Raw genomic sequence first — 9,917 nt, forward strand, 5'->3', positions numbered from 1 at the left:
AGTGGGCAGCAAGAAACTGCCAGTGTGAATTCTGTTCCTGGATGCCCATGTCCTGGAATACCTGCAGCTAACCTACAACCCCAGCAACCTAGCAGCTGAGAAGCATTGGCAGCTCAGGCAATAGGAAAAAGGAGGAATCAGCTTCTTCCCTGCCACAGCTCGCTCTCCTCTGCTTCACGTCATCTTAGCAAAAATGGTCTTCTGAATATTCTAACAGCTTGGATCAAATTATCATGAATTTGAAAATAATAGGGTATTACTAGCTTAACTTAAAGTTCTGACTTTTGAATTAATGTCTCTAGCAAGCAATATAATCAGCCCAAATTTGCAGGGTGTAAATGTGCTCTACCCACACATGTAGATTTACAAGCATAAAAGACAAAAATGTATCAGCTTTAAAGGAAGTACTAATCTGCGGTCGTAAATTCATCGAAAGCAAAAGACATTAAAGTGCCATGTGCAACTGGAAATATTTTGGGGAAATGAATCACAGGCTAACGTAAAGGCCAGATATAAAAATAATTGATATATAGGGGGAAAAAAACACATCTTAATTAATCTTTTGGAAAAAAAGGTAAAGATACAGAATATTTTCTTCAAATAAAATTCTTCTGTAGTAAATCCAACATTAATTATTGATAATATAGCTCAAAGAGGAATTAAGAGGAAACGAGGAATTCCTAACGTGATACACGGTGTATCAGAAAACCTGCTTCAAACAACACACTAAAGAGTGAAGTATGGACAATCTTCCTTTCTTTTTTTTTTTTTTTAATTTTATTTATTTATGATAGTCACAGAGAGAGACAGAGAGAGAGGCAGAGACATAGGCAGAGGGAGAAGCAGGCTCCATGCAGGGAGCCCGATGTGGGATTCGATCCAGGGTCTCCAGAATCGCGCCCTGGGCCAAAGGCAGGCGCTAAACCGCTGCAACCACCCAGGGATCCCCGACGACTTTCCTTTCAAGGCCTATGGAGGGTGTTGTCAACGGCTCCCCTCAGCTTGAGGATGGAGATCTCAGCTAGTGAGGCAAGACAAGACAAAGAGTGAAAGAAAAGTGTTGAAGAATGGGGGAGAGAGGCAGGGATTTCGAACACGATACGATTATCTATATGCAGAAAAGCCACGAGATTGTACAATTGGAAATGAAAAGAGAGATCTGCAAGTTTGCTGGACCCTAAGTCAACAGCATTTCTATAAACGGACTAAATATATCATTAAACACAGAAAAGGCAAAAAAAAGGAAGGGAGGAGGGGAAAGGGCAGGGTACACAGAAATGAATTTAGTGAGAGATTTGTCAGATGTTTATGGAGAAAAGTGGAAACCATCATTGAAAGACAAAGAAAACCTCCAGCAATGGAGAGAGATGCACGTGCTTGCTTGCGGTGAGACGCACCATCTTAGAGACTTAACTCAGACCCAGGTGAGTCTGCAAAGTCAGTGCAATCCCACCTGTGATCTCAACATGACCTATTTATTTATTTATTTATTTATTTATTTATTTATTTATTTATCAACACGACCTTTTATGGAACTGGGTGACGTCTAAGATTCACATATCAGTGAAGAGCTAATGATTGACATGAACACGGCACTGAAGAGGTTGGGTTTTCCCCACACGCGAGGACTCACTGAGAAGTATCAACATTAACAGTATGGAATTTGCCAAATAGAACAACAGCATGAAATATGATATGGATAAACAGACATGTGCGTACATTAAAACTTGGCTTATTGGGACCCCTGGGTGGCTCAGAGGTTGAGCGTCTGCCTTCAGCCCAAGGCGTGATCCTGGAGTCCCGGGATCAAGTCACACATCAGGATCCCTGCATGGAGCCTGCTTCTCCCTCTGCCTGTGTCTCTGCCTCTCTCTGTGTCTCTCATGAATAAATAAATAAAATATAAAAAATTTTCATTTCCTATAAATCACAATATCACGACCCAGCAATTGCACTGTTGGGGATTTACCCCAAAGATACAAATGCAATGAAACGCCGGGACACCTGCACCCCGATGTTTATAGCAGCAATGGCCACGATAGCCAAACTGTGGAAGGAGCCTCGGTGTCCAACGAAAGATGAATGGATAAAGAAGATGTGGTTTATGTATACAATGGAATATTACTCAGCCATTAGAAATGACAAATACCCACCATTTGCTTCAACGTGGATGGAACTGGAGGGTATCATGCTGAGTGAAGTAAGTCAGTCGGAGAAGGACAAACATTATATGTTCTCATTCATTTGGGGAATATAAATAATAGTGAAAGGGAATATAAGGGAAGGGGGAAGAAATGTGTGGGAAATATCAGAAAGGGAGACAGAACGTAAAGACTGCTAACTCTGGGAAACGAACTAGGGGTGGTGGAAGGGGAGGAGGGCGGGGGGTGGGAGTGAATGGGTGACGGGCACTGGGGGTTATTCTGTATGTTAGTAAATTGAACACCAATAAAAAATAAATTAAAAAATAAATAAATAAATAAATCACAATATCACTACTCTTCTACAACAAAACATACCATAAATTAAGTAGACACACATACACACACATATATTTTCCTGTTAATTAATTAATATGAAGGAAACGTGCCAGTAAAAATATTTGATGTAGCATATGAACGAGGAAGACAGAGAAGATAACATATAGATAAATATAAAATATAAAATATATTCATTAATAGGGAAGCGCAAATTAAGCCAGTGAAATACTCTTCCATACTCATAAGACTAGCAAAAAATTAAGATGCCTGACACCTTGAAAGGCTGGGGGAAAATTGGAGCAACATCCTTGCTATAGACCGAATGTTTGTATCCACCCCCCTGCCCCTCGCAAAAAATATTCACATGTTGAAATGTAGTTCCCAGTCTGATGTATTTGGGGTGGGGGGACTGGGGAGGTGATCAGGTCCTGAGGGTGGAGCCTGCTGCGTGGGATCTATGTCCTTGTAAAAGGGGCTGGAGCGCTCGCCGCCCCTCCCGCCACATGAGGACATAGCAGAATGCCACCACGTAGGAACCGAGAAGGAGCAGGTCCTCGCCAGACGCCAGATGTGCTGGCGCCTTGATCTCGGACTCCCTGCCTCCAGAATGCTGAGGAATGATAAACGTCCCCTGTGTCTGACCTCTCCACGTGTGACAGGGTGTTCCCGCAGGCTGAGCCGACCAGGACACCCAACCACAGTCATCATACCCACTTCAGAACGCAATGCTGAAATATTTGACACTTAAAACCATGCAACAAGGTATTTAACAATCATACTCCTAGGTCTACACCCTACAGATCCTCCATTTTTGCACAGAGACGTGTACACAAAATACCGACTGCAGCGTTATTTGTTTTAACAAAGAAAAGCAGGGCATTCCTAGAAGTTCTTGGCGCTCTACTGTCCCATGCCTTCGTCCAACCATCCACAAAGGGGGGCGATTCTAGCTCCAAAGCCAGTCATTGTATCAGGATGCCCGGTCCCATCCACACCAGACAAGGACCCGCTCACCACCACTTGGACGTCCACAGGAGCCCTGTCCCCTCCACGGGCCCTTCTGCTCTTGGCAACCGGTGTCATCCATGTAGCATTGCTCTGTGCCCAAACGTCCATGACAGCTGGAGCCCCAGGTGAGTTCTCAGTCCACATGCAACCCACGTGGGCCAGGAGACCTCAGGTCTGCGGAGTCTCCCTGGCCGCTGTGCCTTGCACACAGCCTCTCCTCGTCCACATACACTTGCACATCCTCTTTGCAACAGCCCCAAACTTCTCCAAAAGTCCTTTTTGTAAAATCCTACATAAAACGGCCACACCAGTCTAGTCTCAAATGGCTTTCTTGTTCCTCGTGGCACTAACCGCCACTTGACACCCTTGTTTCCTTGCTTGCTGCTCTCCTGGCACAAATCCTAGAAAGTGACTGGAAGACACTCTGAGCTTGGGGATTGATGAACACCTGCTCTGTCCCCTGTGTCCCCGGAACGAGGACCTCCACACAGAGATAGTCCAGGGTTGCAGGTTGGAGAAGCGTGGGTCCCTCAGTGAGGCACTAGGAGCCACGGTGAGCGAGGTCACTCTGCTTTCAGCCTTTCACCTTTCACCCTGGGCCCTGGGGATCTACCTGCTGGAGGGAAGCAGTGGGGGGTGGGGGCTGGCTGTTCAGTCTCAGAGAACAGCATTTGTTCCTTCTTTGGAAGGAGTCATTTCCAAACTGTCCCCTCAGCAACACCTGCTGTCAGGTGAGCAGCTTCAGGAGGTGTGCATCGAGTGGCGCACCAGGGGCACTTCCCTATCCTTAAGATGGGTTCCTGGAGCCACCTCTTGACTGAGAATACTCTATTCCATCAGGTGCTAACAGCGTCTGGAAACAAAGGGGAAAATCCTCAGAATCTGTGTCAGTTCCAGTCCAGGTACACGGCTGCCCTTTCCAGGGGCAGAAAAGCATCTGAGAGAGTCGACGTGCCTCCCGGTCACTGAGTGGCCTGCCCATGGGCGATGCCACAGTGACCTGTCAGGGTCTGTGGACACTCAGCAGCTGCAGGGAGCTCTAGGCCGGGGGATGGAAGCCCACATTCCGCATCCACGCGGGCCTCTATTCCGTCAGTGGCCTATGGAGCTCCGCCACCCTCCCACCGAGGAGATGCCACCCGCGCAGGGCCACAGTGAGGCTGACGCTGTCCTCAAGCCAGCTCTAAAATCCCCCCAGGTGCGGGGGTCTGCTTCCTTGGACCACCATTGACCCCCTGCAGCATTAGGTTGGGTTCCTCAGGAAACAGACTCTCAGCCAGAATTTATGTGTAGAAATTTTGTAGGGGCAGGTCCTCAGGAACAAAGCTGGGGGAGGTGATGGAACCGGCTCGGGCCAGGGAAGAGGCCCAAAGGTGATGTGGCCAGAATGGAGCTCTGGGACCCCGACAGCCCCACCCCAGTTCCCGACCAGGATGGGGACCCAAGCTTGTCCCCCAATTGGAGCCACTCTGTGGCTTTGGGCTGCTGCTGGGGGGGATTCATGGTGGGCCAGGCCCTGTGGGCAGTGTTGGGGCAAGAGGGCACCTCTGAATGGTTGAAACCATGGGCCCCGGGGGAGGAAGACCCCTCATCTAAGATGGGGATCAGGGCAGCAGGGGTTCAGGGGTCAGGGAAAGGGGCATGAGACAGCCTTTCTGGTAGATCTTGCTGATGTCTCCACTTGTTGGAACGACTCTACTTTTGCTAGATGGACTTTGCACACTTCTCCATTAGCACGTTTGTGCCCCACACCTGCCTCCCTGCTAGTCCAGGTTTTTTCCGACTGAAGATGGCATCTATTAATGTGTGGTTAAGTTAATCTAGGGGGTTATATAAAGTGATTTTTAGTGAAATACAAAAGAAAACATCACATAGGTAAATACAACTCTGTGAATTTTTTTCAGTTATGCGTGTGTATGTGTGTGTTATGTGTGTGTGTGTGTTAAACATGGAGGTGGACAGCCCGGGTGGCTCAGCAGTTGAGCGCTGCCTTCAGTCCAGGGCCTGATCCTGGAGACCCGGGATCAAGTCCCACATCAGGCTCCCTGCATGGAGCTTGCTTCTCCCTCTGCCTGTGTCTCTGCCTCTCTCTCTGTGCCTATCATGAATAAATAAATAAAATCTTTAAAAAAAAAAAAAACAAAACATGGAGGTAATTCTCGACAGTTGTATCCCATGATTTTTAAGTTTTTAAGTATCTACTAACCCAAGCCAACCAAGATTGAAAATGTGATCATAAAAAAAAAAAAAAAAAAAAGAAAATGTGATCATTGCATCTACTACGATGATTCCTAACCATTTTTTTCATCTAGGTTTTTTTTTTTTAATTTTCATTGATAACTTTCAATGATAACTCCAATTAAGTTGTTGCAAAAAAAATAAATAACAGCATATGTTGCATTTTGGTGACCATTTTAAGTGAAAGCAATGAAAAATTAGGTAATTTTTGCAAATACATTCAGGTACTTGAAAAATACCTTAGAGATCTGAAAATTGTGAATGGTGCACCATGAGGTATCTTAGAACTAAAACGTAACCAACTATCCTCTGGGTCCTGTGATCACAGAAAGAAAAAATAATAATCTGCTGCATAAGTGTAAATATAATCATAAAGTGTTATTACTGCTGGAACTTGTGAGAGTTCGCTTGCTGGAATGCCTTACGAAAGGGGGAAGCCGACACTCTGCCATCATTTATCTATGTTGTCAGATATCTGTGACCGCCGAACCTCAGAGCTCTCCAAAGTCATCACAAGAGTGTTCGTGTGGCAAATACCCATAACCACGTACCAGTTTTATCTAAACTCCCAAATGACTCACCCTGACCTAACAGTTTCTGAGAACCCCTGTTCACTGATGGTGGATTTAATGGTATTTACTCTCATTGCTCACATGGCCATAGACTTTGTGAAGAAAGGCAAGGACCTAAAGTAACAAAATCTGCCAACTTCCTGGATTCTTTCTCTATCCAGATGCGGCATCAAAATTGACCTACAATTTTTTAAAGTTTAGTGACTACTTTCTTTTGCAGCTTTAAAGGGACAATTTCTGACATTTTCGTTTAAAAAAACAGACTTTTTAGTAGTTATGTAACATAAAATAGTGCTTTTATCCAATTTAGTGTGGAGAACGTGCAGGTCATTAATGTTTTTGAAAGCATTTGTTGGAACTACCTAGAATCCAAGATAACTGTTAGAGTTGTAGCCTTATTTGACCATATTTTTTAAATTCTTAAAAAAATAAATAAATAAAAATAAATAAATTCTTGTTCACTTTATATAATAATAATCGGGTTTTTTCTAATAATAATAAGTACATTTAAAAATGTTATAGGTCCTAGAAAATAGTAATACTTTCTTTGGGTTCATCAATATGACGAAGAAATTGGACACCTTGATCACATTACAGTGCATGATTTTTGAATGAGAATATGATAATTAATGACATTTTAGGAATGATTTAACTCAACTGCCTTATTTTATAAGTGAGAGATCTTATCCCGTCAAGGCCAGATAGTTAATGAGAAAACATTAGATAAGGTGCTAAACAAGATAGGGGATTCTCAATTTTTCTAATTAATTAATTAATTAATATATTTTCTTTCTTTTTTAATATTTTATTTATTTATTCATGAGAGACATAGACAGAAGGCAGAGACATAGGCTGAAGGAGAAGCAGACTCCTCGCAGGAGCCGGATGTGGGACTCGATCTCAGAACCCTGGGATCACGCCCTGAGCCAAAGGCAGACACTTAACCACTGAGCCACCTAGGCGTCCCAATATATTTTCTTTCTTATTAATTTACTCTCTTCCTTATCTTTCTATGAAAAGATCTTCCCACCCACCAACCCAAGAGAAAGCAGAGGCTTAGATTGCACATTAATTTTCTTTACAGGTATACATATGCTTTTAAATTTTCCCGGGCGGGGGCAGTCCGGGTGGCTCAATGGTTTAGCACCACCCTCAGCCCGGGGCGTGATCCTGGAAACCCGGGATCGAGTCCCACATCAGCCTCCCTGCATGGAGCCTGCTTCCCCCTCTACTTGTGTCTCTGTCTCTCTCTCTCTTTGTCTCTCATGAATGAATGAATGAAATCTTTAAAAATAAATAAATAAATAAAATTTAAAAAAAATAAATTTTCCCAGGGCTCAAAACATTTTGTTGTTGTTGTGTGTTTTTAATATTACCTTAAGTGGAGACCATTGTAATTCTCAAGACATGGAAAGACGATAGGTGTCTTCTTAGAAGTTTGGCATGTCGGTGCTGCAGGAGATCGGCTAGCCCTCGCTTACCTCTCCTCGGGGACACATAGGGTTGGTGTGGACAAAGGTAAGGCCAGGCTTAGTTTCTGCCCCATTAATCCTAACCCCATACCTTTCTATCTCCTTTTTTTTTTCTTTCTCTTTTTCTAAAGGAAAAAGAGAAATGTAACTTCTGAATGCAGCAAATATAAGTGAAATTATTAAAAGGTTAAGTTTTAATATTATACAAGATCTCTATTATAAAGATATATAATTCCCAAACGTTACTACTTTGAGTCTCATTTGTAATAAATTTCTCTAGACACCACACATGATCTCAAGACGCTGGCTCACGTCCAGCACATTCAGCAAAGCTCCTCTGACTTGTAAAGGGGAGAAAAACTCTTAGGACTAGTCTCCATCGCTCACATCAGCGCCAAAATTTTGCCCTGTGAATCCATTTTCAGTCATTTTGTGCAGAGTGGGTGAACGCTGAAACTTCCACAAGCAATTCTGCTCTTACCTCTGACTCTGCAGCTGATGAGGTGATTCACTGAGGCTGCTGTGCACGCTGAGGAGCTGCTCGTGTGCTGGGATTAGGATGTGACCCGGTATCCTGTGTCGGGCATAGATCTCGGGCAGGAGAGGAAGCGTGTTTGTGCTGTGACATTGCTGTTCAGAAACTCAGATTTATTATCAGATCCTCCCTGGGTGGACAGACCAATGGTGAGTTGCTCAGCATTCCTGCAAGCATTCCTGAAGTGAGTGATTTGTCTGCATTCTGAACCAGTGTCTCATGAGGTGTCAACGTCAGCCAAGATAAACTGTAGAGAAAACAGAAGCATGAGGAAATTGTACGTGCAAGTCAGTGATGTCATTAGCCTGAAAAGATGTCCTTCCACTTAAGATGACCTTCTAACCAGATGGTTTTCCTGACCTAGATTTTTCACCTTAATAGTCCCATTTGCTTCCTACCTGTCTACCGGCTGATTTGGTTTTCACTCAAATATGCCGGAAAATAAATGTGAGAACTTTATATCTTCCATTCCAGACATCACCAACAAAGTTCTAATAAACTCCTCCTGCAGGTAAAAAGCTCCTATCAACCTTGCTTAAAAAGAAGCCAGAACGTTAGCAGAAGACAGCGAAGGTCCAAACAACACCTTGAGGAGGTCATGACTCGTGCCAACTTACTAGTTTTAGAGTCGGGTTGCAGGACACACTAAGGCTAGTTACTCTACCTTTGGGACGAAAAGGAGGCAGGTTCTTGAACAGTGCTGAGGGTCCAGCCGAGGGACTCAGATTAGCCAGCTGCAGACTCGGTGAGCGGAAGGACTGGGAGCCAGAAGGAGGGTGCACACAGGATGTGGGGAGGGTTGGGACAAAGCAGAAGGGCTGCAGTCTATTTTAATGAAAATAAAAGCAGCTGAGTTCAGGAATTGCATCAAGCTGGCTTAAAGGTGTAAGGAAGGCAAGTAAACCCCTGAAGATATATTTTTCTTAAGACTGACACTGACTTCCTACACAAATACGTCAATAGTCTAAAAAGTGTCAGCCATGATCTGTGTGGAATCTACCTACATGTACCTTATTCAGTGTGGTCTCCACATGGTTCATTAAAAATATTAGCTCTTGGGGCACCTGAGGGCTCAGTCGGTTGGGGGTCTAACCCTTGGTTTCAGCTCAGGTCATGGTCTCAGGGTCGTGGGATCGATGCCCTACACTTAGCTGGGAGTCTACCTGAGGTTCTCTCCCTCTGCCCTTCTCTGTGCTCGCATTCTCACACGGAAATAAATGAATCAATCTTTTAAAAAAGTGAGCTCTTATAATTAGGCATCAGTTTTGTTTTCAGAATCAATATTCTGACACCCACACCCCCATACACACCCTCCAAAGCTCCAAGGGAAAAAGAGCCGTGAGTGAGGTGGGGAGAGAATCAAGCGGCTCCCTGGGCCAAGTTAAAGCCGAATAAGTTGTATTCATAGCAGACAAGGCAAAAATCAAGGGAGAAAATGATGAAGCAGATAAAAAGTGCACTTAATTATGATTAAGGGGAAAATTCATAACCCGTAACCCACCAAAGATAGAGCACAAATGGCAGCCTAAGATTTAGGCCACACGGGGGGAAAGCACAGCAGAATATCGTGTAGAACATTGAAATTGGCCACACTCTGTTGTTTTGGAGATAG

General features: G+C 44.1%; 1 protein-coding gene across 9 annotated transcripts in view; it reads right to left on the reverse strand.

Moving 5' to 3' along the window:
* Positions 1-9,891, reverse strand: part of LOC144299352 (uncharacterized) — a 145,737-nt gene extending 135,846 nt beyond the window's left edge. For 5 of the 9 annotated variants that reach the window (XR_013366092.1, XR_013366089.1, XR_013366087.1 and 2 more), the window contains exons 1-3: positions 9,807-9,885; positions 8,970-9,130; positions 8,252-8,552 (exon numbers count right to left, since the gene is read on the reverse strand). Coding sequence is in view for 1 of the 9 variants with exons in the window: in XM_077874907.1 (XP_077731033.1) it covers positions 8,252-8,361; positions 8,450-8,552; positions 9,807-9,883 (290 nt within the window). In the remaining 8 variants the exon portion in view is untranslated. Of the gene's footprint in view, positions 1-8,251; positions 8,553-8,969; positions 9,131-9,806 lie in introns of all 9 variants that reach the window. The other 4 variants (XR_013366091.1, XR_013366097.1, XM_077874907.1 and 1 more) reach the window with 3 other exon arrangements.
* Positions 9,892-9,917: the final 26 nt, after the last annotated feature.

Source organism: Canis aureus, chromosome 27 (assembly GCF_053574225.1).
Source record: "Canis aureus isolate CA01 chromosome 27, VMU_Caureus_v.1.0, whole genome shotgun sequence".
Taxonomy (NCBI): domain Eukaryota; kingdom Metazoa; phylum Chordata; class Mammalia; order Carnivora; family Canidae; genus Canis; species Canis aureus.